General features: G+C 43.6%; 1 protein-coding gene across 3 annotated transcripts in view; it reads right to left on the bottom strand.

Annotated features, from left to right (window-relative positions):
- Positions 1-7205: 7205 nt before the first annotated feature.
- The window catches only part of CCDC25 (coiled-coil domain containing 25), a 41262-nt gene continuing 31822 nt past the window's right edge, over positions 7206-16645 (bottom strand). For all 3 annotated transcript variants that reach the window (XM_043564763.1, XM_043564782.1, XM_043564772.1), the window contains 2 exons: positions 15178-15223; positions 7206-10532 (listed from right to left, as the gene is read on the bottom strand). In XM_043564763.1, the coding sequence (XP_043420698.1) occupies positions 10503-10532; positions 15178-15223 (76 nt within the window). In that variant the 3' untranslated portion in view covers positions 7206-10502. The remainder of the gene's footprint in view (positions 10533-15177; positions 15224-16645) is intronic.

Genomic DNA, 16645 nt, shown 5'->3' on the forward strand with positions numbered 1-16645 from the left:
TTTATATAAAGTTCGAAACAGGCAGAACTAAACAGTGTATTGTTTTGTTAGACAAAAGTATGGGATGAAGGCCATGAAGAAAAGCAAGGGAAAGGTTATCACAAAAGCGATGAGAGTTGGGAGGGAAGTAGTGGCCATGAAGAGGGGCAGGCACAAAGGGGGCAGGGGTGGGGGCTGTTCAATTTCTTAGCTTGGGCGATAAAACACAGGTATTTATATTATCATTCTCTTTCAAAGTGATTGTATCTTTCCGTGCACTCTTTTGGGTGTTCGTGACATGTTACAGCAAAAAGAAAAATCGATCAATCCATCCACCCATCCTCCTATCTAAAGTCCTCTGATCCAAAAAAACTCCTCAAGGTCCCAGCAGTCTAATCACTGTGATGTGTGGAAAAGACACTGTCAAAGAGTCAGGTGATCTAGGCTACATGTGGAGAAGAATGGGCTCTCGACCCTGCTCTGTGCAGGCCGCTGGGGTCATGGCTAGTGAATGTGAACAGTTGGGGAGCTGCTGTTTACCTGGGAGTTAGGCAAATGGGGGTGGGGAGGTGATCCATGTGATGTGAGGGGCCATCTTCTGTCCTCAGATGCCTACTTTTTCTGCTAATGGGATGTTTAGGAGCAGTCTCATGTGGCAATTGACATGTGATCCAGCCTTCCAAGCCTGTTAATAGAGGAGGACTTCAGCTTGGTCTGTGTAGCTCCAGAAGACAAAATGGTGGGTTGAAGTCACTGTGGGACTGACTTTGACTCCATAAAGTAATTTTCTAATAACAAATGGCTTTAGAAAGTACCGAGCTTCCTGTCTCTGGATGCATTCATGCTGACACTGAAGGAGTTCTGTTACAGGACGTTGTAAAGGGCACGGAAGAGTGTGATCAGCTTAGCTGACCTTCAAGGTCCCTTCTAAACTCCATGGGCTATGTTTCTATGAAATTCCATGATTCTACAAAACCTGTGCATTAATACCCGTAAGGGAAAGCTAGAAGCTGAATCCGAAACAAAAGAAATGTTTTTAAATATAAGCATTGTGTTTTGAACAGCCATTTGCTTTTCCAATCAATACATGCTATTGGTTTAGAGGGGTCAGGCACCTTCTGTCCCACATTTCTAAGATTTCAATGGCAAAGACCTTCGAGAACCCGCACACCCCCCCCCCCCCCCAACTCACCACCAAAGCATAGCTTTTCCAGATGTGCTTCAAGATTCTTGGTGCTGGAGGGATACCCGAGGTCCTGTGTCCCACCTCCCATCCAAATGTCAGAATGCAATATGGACTCACAAGTTGGCAGCTGGAACCACAACTAGACAGAAACTGAGAACTGTGCTATTCTCTCCTGCCACCTGCTGGCCTTCCCCTCAGGTCTTGTTTCTGCAGGACACTGGTGGTATCCACCCAGGAGAGTTCATTTCCAGGAGGCCTCTGCCACCCAGAAGTCCTGGGGGAGTGGGGGAGGAGGGTTGGGGGGACCCTGACTGTAAGGGGAAACCTTGGATGACTTAATGTTTGTTTATTTTTGAGAGAGAGACACACACAGAGTGTGAGCAGGGGAGGTGCAGAAAGAGACACACACACACAGAATCTGAAGCAGGCTCCAGGCTCTGAGCTGTCAGCACAGAGCCCAACGTGGGGCTCGAACTTACAGACCGTGAGTTCATGACCTGAGCTGAAGTCGGAGGCTCAACCGACTGAGCCACCCAGGCGCTCCCCAGGGTTTCTTAATCTAGGAAAATCGTAACTTCACGGATGACAGTGACTAGAAAAGACCTTCAAACTCATTCTAAGCCAGAGCCCTCCAGTATAGCCCACAGATAGACCTGGTTTGGCCCAGTGGCATTGAGTAATTTTGAGCGCGCATGTACAAATTTGACTTAAAAATCAGATCCATGATGTCATTTGCTATTTATTGGGTATTCGTGAAGTCGTAAAGCTGAGAGCAGTAAGTAGGTGAGTGAATTCACATTCCAGTTGTGAGACCCACCAATAGTGAGATTACAACAGTCACAAAAGATCCCTACCCTTGGCCTTTGTTTATCTTTCTAGTCTCTGCCCTGCTTTGAGGGGAGCGACTGCTGGGGAAGAGGGGAACATCAGGGCATCTGGGGAGAGCTAGAAGAGGCGGTGACCAGTCAGACCTGAACCAGCAGGTGGGTTGAAGTTTTGAATTATATTTGTGACTAAAGTTTTGACTTAAATGATCAAGTTTTTAATATCTAAAAGGATGTTGTAATTTGAAAATGGAACCGTTCCATTTTGGGAAGTTGATCAGAAAGTCCCGGAATCTGATCTATTGGTACAAGATATCATCAGAGGGTGAGCAAGAGAATCCAGAGTACTACTGAAGAAAGGCCTGGGAGAAAACAGCCATTTCTTTTTTTCTGTCCTGTCAAGTTTAGCCCCTGTGCTGAATCAGTTAATAAAAACTTATTTCCCCCGTGGCGATCATTGGCCAGAGCTGAGAGGCAGCTGCCCCATTTAGAAGCTCATATGGGGTGTGTGTGGGCCCTCATTCCCATGACCTGCCTGATCCCCACACCACTTGAATTTACCCTGCTGTCGTCCTACTCCCCATTTTCCAGCGGGCAAAGGGGAGCCCAGAGGGAACAACTGACTTGTGCTAAGTCACATAGAAAAGGAGCTGAGTGTTCCTGAAGTCCACACTCCTAAACATAAAACCTAGGCACGGAAATGGTGTCCGGCTTCTTTTCCTTCATTTTACTGTGCAAATCCTCACCCTTCTGTGCCCTCTGCCCTTTTAAACCTAGTTAATAGAATTGAAAACATTTTATTTATTTATTTATTTATTTACTTACTTATTTATTGGAAAACACTTTAAACATTCTTCACTAGATCTTTTTCCCCATCCTCTGTGTCATGGGAGGAAAAAGCACTGGGCGTTGGGCAGCTAAGGTAGTAGGCGGCAAGGACATCTTGACTTGCTCGAGGCCAGTCCTGTCCCCATCACCCCCTCTCCCACCTTCAAGCACAAACTGAGATGAAAGCAAGCAGCCTTCTTCCTTTCCTTGTGTCCATTCTCCACGGAGCTCAGATTCAACTGGAACACAGGATTTCATTGAGGGACAGCCTGTCCTTTAACTCAGTGTCCAAGCAGAAGTGGTTCTGTGGGTGGGGACACCAAGGCACTCCTAATCCTCCTGTTCCTCTCCATTTCTCTCACTGCCTTCCCCTAAGCACCACTGTTTCTTTTGGCTTAGATGCCCCAGGAGGCAAAGGCAGAGAGAAGCCCCTCTCCCTCTCCTTGTTAGTTGAGCCACTGCTACATCCAGGCCAAGAAACAGGCAGAAATCCCCCAGCTAAAGCTGAATCCAGATGGGGAAATTCTACCTTTGATTAAAAAAACTGGTGGTTTTTACTGGTTGCCTCCAAGAAGGAGAACTGGGAACACTTGTTCCGCTGTACCCTTTTCTTCTTTTAAGTAGACTTTGTTTTTTAGAACACTTTTACATTTGCTGCACAACTGAGCAGAAGATACAGAGGTTTCCCATTTATCACCCACCCCCACGCATACACACAGCCTCTCTCATTATCAACATTCCCACCAGAGGGGTACATTTGTTACCATGGATGAACATCCACTGACCCATCCTCTGACACAGAGTCTGGTTTACCTTAGGGTTCCTTCTTGATGTATATCCATGGGTTTGGACAAATGGATATTGACATGTATCCACCATACAGGATCACATAGAGTAGCTTCATTGCCCTAAAAAGCTGTGCCCTCTGCCCTTTTATATCTAATGAATATAACTGAAAACATTTTTTTAATATTTTTTTGAAAACATTTTCAACATTCTTCCCAGTTCAGAATCCCAGGAGATCCTGGGGGTGGGGGGCTCCTCCAGTGGAGTTCATTCACGGTGCTTTCATGGAAGAGTGGGCAAACTGAAGTGCGGGAGAGTTTGTGTTTCCAGCACTTTCTTTAATCCCTGACGCATGAGAGGTTGTCTGAATAGAAACGAAGGAGAAAACAAGTCCAGGTAATCAATGTATTGTTCTGTTCACCAAGGTTTTACTGTTACCAATCTCCAATCGTTAACTGGTTTTAAACATGGTGGATAATGCTTTTCACCATGGCAGAAGAGGGACCAAGCAGGACCTCACTTTGGGGGTGAGGGGCAGGAACATGGATGTACTGACTTCTCCCTTCTTGTTGAAAAAGGAAACATTTTCTAACCGCATGCACCTGTAAAGGCTTCTCTGTGACCAAAATTAAGCCCTGTCTATTTGAGGCCTTCTACCCCTTTGCAAAGACTTCTCCCCCCCCGCCCCCCGCCCCGCCCCACATCAAACTTTTTAATAATGTCCCAGAAAAGGTCAGGGAGAAGGAAATTTCACAGTTCCCAAGCAGGTAGCTGTAACTTCAGCTCCTCCTGCAGCAAAGGAGGTAGAAAGATCAGGCTGACCTCAGGAAAAGGCAGGGGCAGGGTGCTAGGTGTGGCCACAAAATTTACTACCTGCTAGGAGCTCTGGAAGCACCTTGGGGGAGACTGGGAGATGACGGTGGGTGGGGGTTGCCCAGGGATGCCTTCACATCCAACATTCACACCTCTGGAGGGCAGCCTTGGGAGGTCTCATGCCCATTTGCAGATGAGGAAATGAAGCCTCTCAGAGGTGACGTGGATAGACCAGCACACAGCAAAGGCAAAGAGAGCAGGGCCCGCACAGTTTCATGCGAGGTCCGGAGCAGGACTGTCAGCACGGAGGTCCCCACGGTGACTTTTGTACACTGTACGGTGGCTGGCTGAAGATGGGCTGGTTGTCATTCTCATCGATGAGGGTGATCTTCACCTTGGCATAGCCCACATGGTTGGGCAAACTTTCATTGGCAAAGAGGTCAAAGTTGTGGCGGTCCGGAGTCTCAGAGTCTAGGAGGATGGCCACCCAAATGAGAATGTCTGCTTTCCCGTGGACAGAGGTCGGGGAGATGACACAGTGCTGGGAACTGTTCCCTACCAGGTACACCTCGACCATGCTGTTCAGGCCCGGGTTCCATTACTCTGTAATGGACCAGACAGCAGAGATGAAGGAACACTGGAGCTCGGAGCCCCCTCCAGAGGAAATGGAGTTCGGAGAGGTTGAGTGAACCCTCCAAGGTTGCACAGGACATTGGAGGCAGTGAGGATAGAAGCCCAGGCCCAGCTTCTAGGCCAGGCTGCCTTCCGGGCCGAGGGAAATGGGGTCAGGGCATCCCCTAGTTGTGGCTCCAGGGACTGGAACAGAGTACCACTGGGCACTCCAGGGCGAGTCTCAGTGAACGCCTGCAGGTGAGGCCAAGCAAGGAAGGCTGCCCCGAGAAGGGGAGTTTTGAACTGGTTTTAGGAATAAAGGGAAAATGGGTTAGACTCTTAAAACAGTTCTACTTTTGAAAGAGGTTATGTAAGCCTCACTGATAGGGAGTACATTAACTATAAAATTAAAAAGTCAGTGTTAGAAGTGATAGAACAAAGCCAAGGGCTTCACAATGGAAGAGAATTCTGGCAAGGCTGAACTGGATAAAGGGCACTGCTCTAACACTGTTTTCCTCTTTACCTTTTTCAGTCTGTAATTTTGACCCGTTGACCCTGGATTTGGCCAAGAAGCTAAAAAGGTTCAAGAATAACAGATCAGCCTTTAAAACCTGAAAGATCCTATTCTCATAAGCATATCCCAGAAGTCTTAAGCAAATGTTAGCCTCCTCTATGCAGGGCAAACTGCTGAGGCAGAAACCAAAATACCAGCAGGAGTGCGGGCAGCGAAGGGTTCATCTAGGCAGGATGTGAAATGTCAGGCCATTAGTCTTATATTTTTACTGCAGTGGTTACAGGATGGGGTTGACATGGGAATGAAAACGCATACTGACTTGGGAGAGTTGTTTTTTTTCCCCCCCCAGCCTTAAATATTGACACCCACGCACCAGGTTTGGGAATGAGTAAAAGCTACATAAGATTTCAAGGGTGAGCCTTCATTTCCCTTGGCCTCCATTCCTTGGCCATCAACAAAAGCAGAAAATGCCAGGTCAGTGCCAATCAGTATGTGCCAACAGCAGGGAGGTTTCTTATTTCACCTGGCCATGGGGCAGAACTAGAGTCACGGGCATGAAGGTGGAAAGTTCCTCAAGTAATTGATACCATGATATCAGAAAGACACAGTACAGCAACCAATGTGAGGCAGAAAAACAGAGGGCAGTAGATTCTAATGATCAACCATGGTTAACACACAGTGTCAGATAAGCATTTGTGTTTTCAGTGTACCCTCGACTCTAACGGGTACGCACTCATCTCTACGTTTTTTTGTATGAAAATTCTGGTTTCAACCTATCTTTCCCATATGGGTTAATTTACTCAAAAACTTAAACCTCTTGGGGCGCCTGGGTGGCTCAGTTGGTTAAGCAACCAACTTTGGCTCAGGTCATGATCTCACGGTTCTGGGAGTTCAAGCCCTACATTGGGCTGTGCTCAGAGCCTGGAGCCTGCTTCGTTTGGATTCTAAATTCTCTCTCTCTGCCCTTCCCCTACTCATGCTCCCTCCCAAAAATAAACATTAAAAAAAAGTAAAAAAAAAAAACCTTAAAACTCCAGAATTCTCATAGTGAAGGAGGTGAAAACCAAATGGATGTGGGTATTGCCCCGACCAGTGAGAAACAGAACTCAAATGTCTTCTAATAATCATTTAAGAATTCCAATATGCTTTTGCAGCTGGGAGAGAAACTTGAATGTTTCTGTGGCTCCCTCTACCCCCATACCTGCCTGCAAATGCACTCAGTTACAGAATAAGCACTGCCACAGAAGGGGTGCAGCTGTCAACAATGCTGGTCTGGACCACTCCACTCCTCAAGGGTATCATTCCAGCAAGTCTTCACATTTGTAGCCTCGTCCTGGTCAAAATCTCAGCAGACCCCTAGGATTTGTGGCAGGCGGGGTATCAAGTCGTGAACTTCACATACCAGAGCTCAAGTATCATGGCCCTTGAGCTCCAGGCTTTTGACTTCTCTTCCTGGAATCTCTTCCCGGATTCCTAGGCAATCTTCCCTTCACCCTAGTTTGTTCTTTTCCTCCCACTAAGAAACAAAACTGTTTGAAGGGCATCATTTCAGGCAGCCAGGAACCTCCCCATTCCTACTGGCCTAAAATAAGCATGCAGAGCCCATCAGTGAGCCTGAGGCTTGGAGGAGCAAAGTGAAAAGTAAAATCCCCTACACACTTGGTTCTACTCAAACTATAAGCTTTTACTGAATTTTACATATCATTCATCTGGGACATGAGGACTATGCAGCTGGCATCTTCTCGTTCGTGAAATGATACAGCGCACATAAAGTCTCTTGCCCTGTGCCGGGCCCACGTGTGCCGAGCAGAGAGCTGTCACGGAGTGAAACTCGAATGTGAGTCTGCCTGGGCACTGGCAGTGGCTTCCTCATCTCTGAGCTATCACACACGCTGGAGTTACACGGGTCAAGGCTGACAGCTTGGAATTTAAGTTTCTCATTTTACACTTCTGATTTTATTAAGTTACAGACTGTTTCATAGTCTAACATCAGAAGGTTGCCCACCGACTTTACTGTACTCCTGTTGAGTATGGGATTTGTTATACACCAGGCTACACTTCCAACCAAACACAGAAAGAGCAGGCTTTGGCATCACAGCTTAGGAAGAACTGGAGAAGTGTTCTATTTCCCTACCCTGTGCAGTTTTCCCCATAACCTGTTCTACGAGAACAAGGGTTTCCCCTCTCAGATGCAAACGTGGAGGGAGAGCACTGGCTCCGAGCTGGAGGCTAGGGCTAAATTCTCTCCACTCCTCTGCATCCTCCTGACGCCTTCCTTCCTGAGTGGGGAAACCTTGGCACTGAACAGTTAAAAGGCTCACCCAAACCCGTGCTTCGAGACAGAGTCATAAACAATACAACAAAATAAACGTGAGCTGCCGATGGGGCTCAGCTAACGCTTATTGCCTATTCTGCTAATGTCAAAGCCTTCCGTGCTTTGGGAAGCTTCCAAATACGTGTTCCGGCACAGGAACTGTGACAGAGCTCCCCTGCCAGATCGTGAGCCCAGGTCAACAAAGGTGGATAAGAAACAAATTCTTTAGCTGTAAGAGTAAGACAGAGCAGAGTTTGTGAAGTAAATTCAATAATGTGAACCTCACCTACAGGCAGGTGAGTGGGGAAATGAGACAGTTAATAAGAGAAGCCCTCAGGAGGCACGGATTTGATCAAGGGCACAGCTCATAAAGTAACGATTGGGAATTTTCCTATAGGAAGTTTAGGAAACATGCCAATAGCAAGAAATGAGATGGCTCCAGTGCCAGAATTTTGACCTGTTGTCACTGAACCAGTGTCCTCAAGAGAAAATGTCCTTGTTGTTGTTGTTGTTGTTTTTTCCTGGGATCCTGGGTGCTGGGGAAAAGACTGCCCAACACACACAGGCAGGGAGCTAGGAATCCAACTTGGAGAATTCAGAGAGGCCTTGACGTTGTAAACCAGTGTGGGGAGAATTAGGACATGTTTGAAATTCGGACCCCAGGATCTCTCACACTGCACTCAAAATAGAGGTCTGCTTCAAAAGTCCTACCTACACCTGTTGTGACATGGGGTACAGAGGAGTCCTTCGGAAGTGGTGGCAGGGTGAGGTGACGCAGGTGGGGCTAGAGGCAAGATGTCCCCGTTTTCGGTGTTTGCCGCAGCATGAAAGACGTGCCTCCGTACTGGGCAGGGCGGCCAGCTCACTGAAGAGGTACCGCTATCAGCTCACACTCAATCCAGAGATGGTTTGGGGAAGGTCATGCACTTTGGCCCAGCGGGCATCTGGTGTGGGTGAGAGATGCATGTGACAGTGGGGGAGGAAGAAGATACCCCTCTAGAACCTGCCATGTTGAGTCTCAGATGGATGAGGGCATTTTTTTTTAGAGCCAGATCATCCCCCAAACCAGCTTGGGGATGGGGATAATGAGCAGATTCTAAGAATTCATGTATCAATGTCCTTCCAAATAAAAAATGATTCTTTATTATTACATTTTTAAAATCACAGAACCCCAGGGTGAATATTATTACACACACACACACACACACACACACACACACACAAACACACACGATCATTAATTTCTGGAGTCATTTCCCATACCCCCTCTCAAAAATCTGGCTGAGCTATGCCTCAGGGAAATTTTCCAGTTTCCAACTCCACACACCAATTTGGGATAAATAGAAACACTGAAGTCTTTTGGTTTTACCCATAGTTCCAAAGTGCTATTATAGGTAGAGTATTTGTTGGAGGAGATAATTTTTGCTGGGTTAGAATACAGTGAAGAATAAAAGAAGTTGCGTGTAGAGCTCTGGGTGTGGTTAAAATGTGAATCTGCATGCCTCCTGACCTGCAGGCTTTATTCTCTTCCCCTTTCATGGTTTTGTTTTGTCTCTTCCTACAGGGACTGCAATAAAAATAGGTCTTCTATTTGGAATCACACTGGAGAGGAGGTGGTTCAGATGAGCAGTCTTGTTACATATTAAGTTACTGGGTCTACAATTGAGAAATCTGAACTCTGGGGTTACAAATCAAAATAAATATTATTTCAAGGTAAATAAACAAATTACTTGGCTGGCTCATGAAATGCTTAATTTTTTTTTTCCTAAAATCATAACCGCAACACGGACTTTTGTTTTAGGCTGCATCCCAAGACAAAAATCAGGTAACCTACATCTTCAAAAGGACGCAGAGCATGCCTTCCGGTTTCTCCCCTCAGTGCTGAGAAATGGCTCCAAAGCCTGGAAGTCGTCAGGCACGTGGCTTGGGTTACGTGGCATTCAGGTAAACACTGCCATACGCCCAACCTTGATGAACACTGACTACTTCTCTAAGTACGATGGTACCTGGCGGGGGAGGCCCTCGCTCAGAGAAAGGATGCAGAAGGGAGAAGTTAGGACAAGCTGGGAGCTGAGGACAACTCCGCTAAGAGACTCAGGTGACACAATGGAATGGGAATACTGAAGCCAGCAACCTTCTGAAAATATCACCACCACCATCAAAACCCATAAGCTTTTTTTTTCTAGTCAGGAAATCAAGGCTGAGGGGAACATTCGCATATACTGCTCACTAATACATTCTTCTTAACAGAAGTGAAGCTATTTTAAGAACATGAAAAGCTTTTCAAGACATCTGTTTTCAGGGACAGAGCACAGTAACAAATACTTTTCAGAGCTGGTTCATTCTAAAGTCTATCCCAGGAACAAGGGCAGCCAACTTTCATGAGGTACTAAGACATGTTCCGGCAAAAATATTTTCACTTTCCTAAAGTTATATGCTATTTTCAAGTCCAAATATATTATAAATATCTGATCCTTTTCTGTTGGCAAAAAAGGAAACACTTTTTTTTAAAACTCTGAAGTTGGTAATATTTGTGTAGAATGAAGGTAGCATTTTACTCATTTTTTTATAACTCAGAACACAGATGAAATCAAAACGTCTGCAACTGTCCCTAAATTCACATCTTTAAAAGGTCCTTTCCTCCATTTACATGAATTCATCTGAATCATTGCCGTCCTGTAGGAAAGAGAAAAGGGACACTGTGAAAGGCTTCAAAATAAATAACTCCGTTTAAAAAATGTACACAATTAGTCTTAAGTAATAAGCTTCCTCATGCGTAACAGCAGCGGTCAGAAAGTAAAAAGTAAAATCACTAAATTCACTCGAATTCTCTATCTGAAAGTAGGAGTTGTTTAAAAGAGCTGGCTTCTCTAAGTTGTCAATAACATAGTGACAAGTGACCAGCGGTTTCCAAAGTATGAAGTAAGGCTCAACTGACCTCGTATAGGACGTAATAAGTGTGACGGGAAGAAAACGTGATTGCTCCTTCAACAAATACACCAAGATTTGAATCCAAACAGATCTTGCCTCAAACCTTCTGCCCATGATACTGCCAGTATGCAAACCCTTCTTTGGTCTACATTCCATTATTTTGAGCCTCAAGGTTATCGCAAGATGTTTTTTTTTTTTTTTTTTTTTCTAAATAGGAAAAGTGATTAGGAAGCCACAGGCTAGATACCAAGTTAGTTAGCCTGCCAAGTTATTGATTAAAAACCCGATATGATGGTATGTAGTATAAAGGCGCTGATTTTATTGTGTGGCTTATACACGAGTCCTGAAGGCCAAGTACAAAAGAGTGCCAGACTCCACTTTGAGCTACCGCATGCCCTGAACACTGCTCCGGGTGCCAACGTTTACTAATAGTGTAAGTTTGGGACATTCGCTTGAAAATGTCTCAACCTGAACATATCAATTGTTGCAGCTTCTCTTTCCCATTGCTTGATACCCGAGCTGTTAGAGAAGAGGAGAGGGCTCAGGCTTACAGGTGTATATGTTTTTCACCTTCTTAATAGTTCTTATGAAAGATGGGTAAGGAAACAGGAGATATAGGCAGGAAACAATGGTCTGAAGTCTGGTTTGATCTCCGGTTTCATTCAGTAGTTTCCTCTGTGCTTTTCTTCAATTAGCACAATGCATCCAGGCCACAGTAAAAATGTCTTAGATAACTGTACCCAGAGAAAACTCCTGTTGGTACTCTATGCCAGAACCAGAACTATGACTGCTCTAGAGTCTGACGCTGAAATCACAGCATTACAGATGTTCAGAGAGTCACCATCTATCTCGAAGGTCAGCATTAGATCTGGAACACTGAGGAGGAAAAATGCTCTAAGATAATCTGGGTTGGTGACAATGAAAGTGTGTCACTCTCTATAAAGGCCGGGAGTCAGATCCGCAGAGTTCCGGTGTGTCTGCAGATCTGTATCTGGGGATTACAGTAACTTTTAAATATATGTCTGAGACCAAGACTTTATTTGGACAATTTTTACATTTAAGATTCCCTTTAAGAGTCAATATGTTCTCCCTTCTTTTTTTTTTTTTTAAAGTTTATCTATTTTGAGAGAGAGCAAGCATGTGGCAAGTGTGAGTGGGGGAGGGGCAGAGAGAGAATCCCAAGCAGGCCCCATGCTGCCAGCGGCCAGCACAGAGCCCAACTCGGGGCTCGATCTCACAAATCGTGAGATAATGACCTAAGCTAAAATCAAGAGTCAGATACTTAACCAACGAGCCACCCAGGCGCCCCAATATGTTTTTCAATGTAGCAAAATAGGTATCCTGTCATCCACCTATAAAGTGATAAGCAAATAAAACTGAATTGAAAGTTAACTGTTTATTGGCACCAAATTTAGAAAGGCTAGGTAGAAATTACAGATTGAAAAGAATTATTCTAAATAGAACAAAAGCTCAAAATTAAAACCAACTTCAGAGTGGAAGACTAATATTTTTCCTGATAAATTTATATGAGCTTAATTAAAAATCAAGTCCTATGAGCGCCTGGCTGGCTCAGTCGGCTGAGCGTCTGACTCTTGATTTCAGCTCAGGTCATGATCCCAGAGTCGTGAGATCAAACTCAGCAATGGGCTCTGCACTGAGCATGGTTCTTGCCTAAGATTCTCTCTTCCTCTCTCCCTTTCCCTTTGCCCTCTCCCCAGCTCGTGCTCTCTCTCTCAAAAAAAGAAAAAAAAAATCAAGTCCTATCTTATATAAACACTAGGCTTTAACTGAAAATCAACGGAGTGTGCAGCCAAATTAGATCATAAAAGGTCTGTAATCCCCTCAACAGCAGAAAGTTACAAGGAGAATTAAAACCTATTCTTTTGAAGTCTGGGGGAAAGCTGTAAGAGTCCTTCCACTGCAAGAGAGAATAAAAATACCCAGTGCAAAAACTTCCTTGGAAATGTGAATCTGATTGAAACCTGGAACTCAGGGACACAGGAACAAGCAACAGAGGGAAGGGGAAAGGTAGAAGAGTTCGTGATCCTTTGTTCTACAAATCTGATTTGCTAATCCTGGAACTTTTAACATCTGTCACTAATCAGATCACGTGTGTGTGTGTATGGATATATGTATGTATATTTGTCTGTGTGTATTAATTCCAGAACGCTCAAACTTTAAAAATCAACAATGATGGAAATGAAAATGCCTAATGTCGTACATAACATTATATAGGCGCCAGATTTCTGCTGGCGTAGTCTCTAAATAACAGAACATTTTGATAAACAACAATAAGCACAAAACAAAGACATTAGATTTAGGGTACGTTAAAGACTTGTTTGACTATTAAGCTGTTTTAAGAGTTCCAAGAAATCTAAGAGTAGTTTCCAGAAGCGATTAAATACATCTCATCGTCATTAATCCTGATACTGTGTGGGAAAAGAGCAACTAAGGACTCTATCAGTAAGAAATAACAATGACTGGGGTGCCTGGGTGGCTCAGTTGGTTACGTGTCCAACTCTTGATTTTGGCTCAGGTCCTGATCTCACGATTCTGAAATAGAGCCCCACATCGGGCTCCATGCTGATGCATGAAGGCTGCTTAAGATTCTCTCTCCCTCTTCCTCCTTCCCTCCCCCGCTCATGTAGTATCTCGCTCTCTCAAAAAATAATAAAAAATAAAAAATAACAATGACCATTTATATTCATAGACTAAGGAAGAACTTTCATATATATGTCCTTGTTTAAATTTTAGTGCAGACCCATGAAGTAACAGGTCTCTTCCACTGCTGATGAAATCTCCCTCAGAGAGGTTACATCACCTCATTAGGCTTATCCAATTAGTAAATGACAGTTTAAGGCTCTAAATTTCAAATTCAAGGTTGTATTTAATTACATAATGCTACCCTGGAATGTTTCAGGATAAAGTACAAAGCTACATCTCTGACTCACAAAGAAGCCTCATAAATTTAGTTCTTCACAGAGACATGAATAAGAATATTGTTGTCATTTTTAGAAGGACATCCAGATATGAACAAGGTGTAAAGTCCCACTAACAATTCCAATTTATGAACTAAATATGGGGTTTGACTAGATGACTTTTAAGGGATCTTACATTCTATTAATTATTTCTAAGCATCTAAAGCAATACTGCTTAACAGTATTTTCTGTGATGATGGAAATGTTCTATTTCTGCACCATCCAATATGGTAACCACTAGCCATATGTGGCTAGTATGACTGAGGAACTGAGTTTTTAAATTAAATTAAATTTTAATTAAATTTAAATAGCCACATGTAATTAGTGCCTAGTATCCTACATAACACAGATCTAAAGCATATATAGTTGATCCTTGAAAAACATGGTTTTGAACCACACAGGTCCACTTTTACAGATCTTTTTCAATAAATACAGTACAGCACTGTAAATGTATAAACTTTTTCTTATGATTTTATATTCTTGTCTCTAGCTTCCTTTATTGTATGAATACAGTACATAATATGTATAACATAAGATATGTGTTAATTGGGGCGCCTGGGTGGCTCAGTCCGTTAAGCATCCAACTCTTGATTTCGGCTCAGGTCACGAACTCTTGGTGTGTGAGCTCAAGCCCCGCATCGGGCTCTGCACTGACAGTGTGGAGCCTGCTTGGGATATTCTCTCTCTCTCTGCCCCTCCCTTGCTCACTCATGCTCCCTCTTACTCTCTCTCAAAAATAAATAAACTAAAGAAAAAAAGGGGCATGTGTTAAATTGACTGTTTATGTTACGGGTAAAGCTTGTGGTCAATAGTAGGCTACCAGTAGTTAAGTTCTGGGAGAGTCAAAAGTTATATGCAGATTTTCAACCGCGTAAGGGGTTGGGGTACCTAACCCCATATTGTTCAAGGGTCAACTGTATTTGTAAACTACACTATAAAATACGCAATAGAGCAAATATATCCACCCAGTTTCAATCTTCTGCAGACTGTTAAGTGACAGCTAAATTGTGCTATTGCCAGTCACTGGAAAATAAATTCGGGGAAGATAGTACTCATGGACAAGAAGTCTCTGACATAGTTCTAAGAAAATAATTAGGTGTTGATTATAAGAAGATTCTTTCAGTACTGTAATATGGATCATCACTGCTTTTTATCTTAGGAAGTACTATCAGACCACACTTCACAACAATGTACAACAATCTCTTTCCATGAGGTGACCTACTTTAAAAACACATGAGAGAGTCCACAGGGAAGGAGGGGCGATGCCTCATAGAATCCACTTGAGTGTACGATGGTTACCAAATCATGTCAAGCCATCAGCAACACACAAGTCGGTATTGGCTAGTAACTCAATTATTAAAAACTCTTAATTATTTTAAGGCACAACATTAGAGCAAATAACTTGAACATACCTGATTTGAAGACATATTCTCAACTTTCATTAGCGACGAATAGCTCCTAGAAGAAGAAACACACATTTGCAATCAGGTTATCCAGCCAAAAAGTATTTCATGAACATCTACCATGCATCCAGCACTGTTGAGGGTCTTTTTGGAAGAAAATATAATCACTGCCCTCAAGGAGAGTGCAACAGAAAAGAGGCAGAGATCTCTGAACAGTAAATAAGATGTGCCCAGTGCTTTATAGTTTACAAAGTGCTTCCTCAGACTCATGTCATCTCCACAATGACTGGGAGGTAGGTGGCATTATTCAGATGAGGAAATCCATCTACAGCCAAGAGCAGATCGGATTCCTAGTTGGGGCATACTGCCCAGGTCGCAGATGCTACAGGAATTCAAGTGGAAATGCATCAGCGTGGCAGGGCTGCTGGGGCCCTCTCCTCAGATGAGGCAGAACCCAAAGGGAGCCTAATAAATATGTGGGATCAGTGAGGGAGGCAGACGCAGAGAATGGTAGGGGCAAAGACAAAGAGTTGGTGTTTATAATGACATTTCAAACCAATTCAAGTGGAGTCTAAAGGCCAAGTAGGGAATTAGGCTGGATGTGTAGGGCCCAATTATGTTGTCCTAATTGAGTGAGTTAACACAATGTGAACAGCAAGAAGCCACAATATAAGACAGGAGTAGAGAAGAGACATAAGAGATTCAACAAGCATTTAGTAAATATCTGTGATGTATAAAGCCCTATGCTAAGCCTGGGTGGAGGATAGGACAGGAAGAAAACAGAAAATGATGAATAAGCCAAAGCCTTGCCCCCAAAGAGCTTACCAGGAAGGGAGATAAGGCCTATTCAAGCCATAGCTATACAAAAAGTTCAATTAAAAATACACAAAGAGACAAAGGAAAGTGAGACCACATAATACCAGTGTTTTAAAAAGGGTAATCTGTAGTAGACAGAAGAGAGGGAGAAGGGAAATAAAGGCAAGGAGATTAGTTAATAATAACAGTATTTACCATTTACCAAGTATTCTTTATTTGCTAGAATCTGCGTTATATGCTTCAAAAATTACTGCTAACCCCAACCACCTTATAAGGCAATTGACAGTACTATGCCTACTGAATACCCTATGATTTCACTCATGTGGAATTTAAGAAACAAATGAACATATGGAAAGGGGGTAAAAAAAAGAGAGAAGGAAACAAACCACAAGAGATGGTTAAATATGGAGAACAAACTGAGGGTTGCTGGAGGGAGGTGGGTGAGGGATGGGCTAAATGGGTGATGGGTACTAAAGACGGCACTTGTGATGAACACTGGGTATTGTATTTAAGGGATGAATCACTAAATTCTACTCCTGAAACCAAAATTACACTACATGTTAACTGGAATTTAAAAATTTGAAATGAAAAAAAAAAAAAATGAACATACAGGAGGCAGAGTCAGGGAAGTTAAGGAAGCTGTCCAAAGTCTCCCTGCTAA

This window comes from Prionailurus bengalensis, chromosome B1, assembly GCF_016509475.1.
Source record: "Prionailurus bengalensis isolate Pbe53 chromosome B1, Fcat_Pben_1.1_paternal_pri, whole genome shotgun sequence".
NCBI lineage: Eukaryota > Metazoa > Chordata > Mammalia > Carnivora > Felidae > Prionailurus > Prionailurus bengalensis.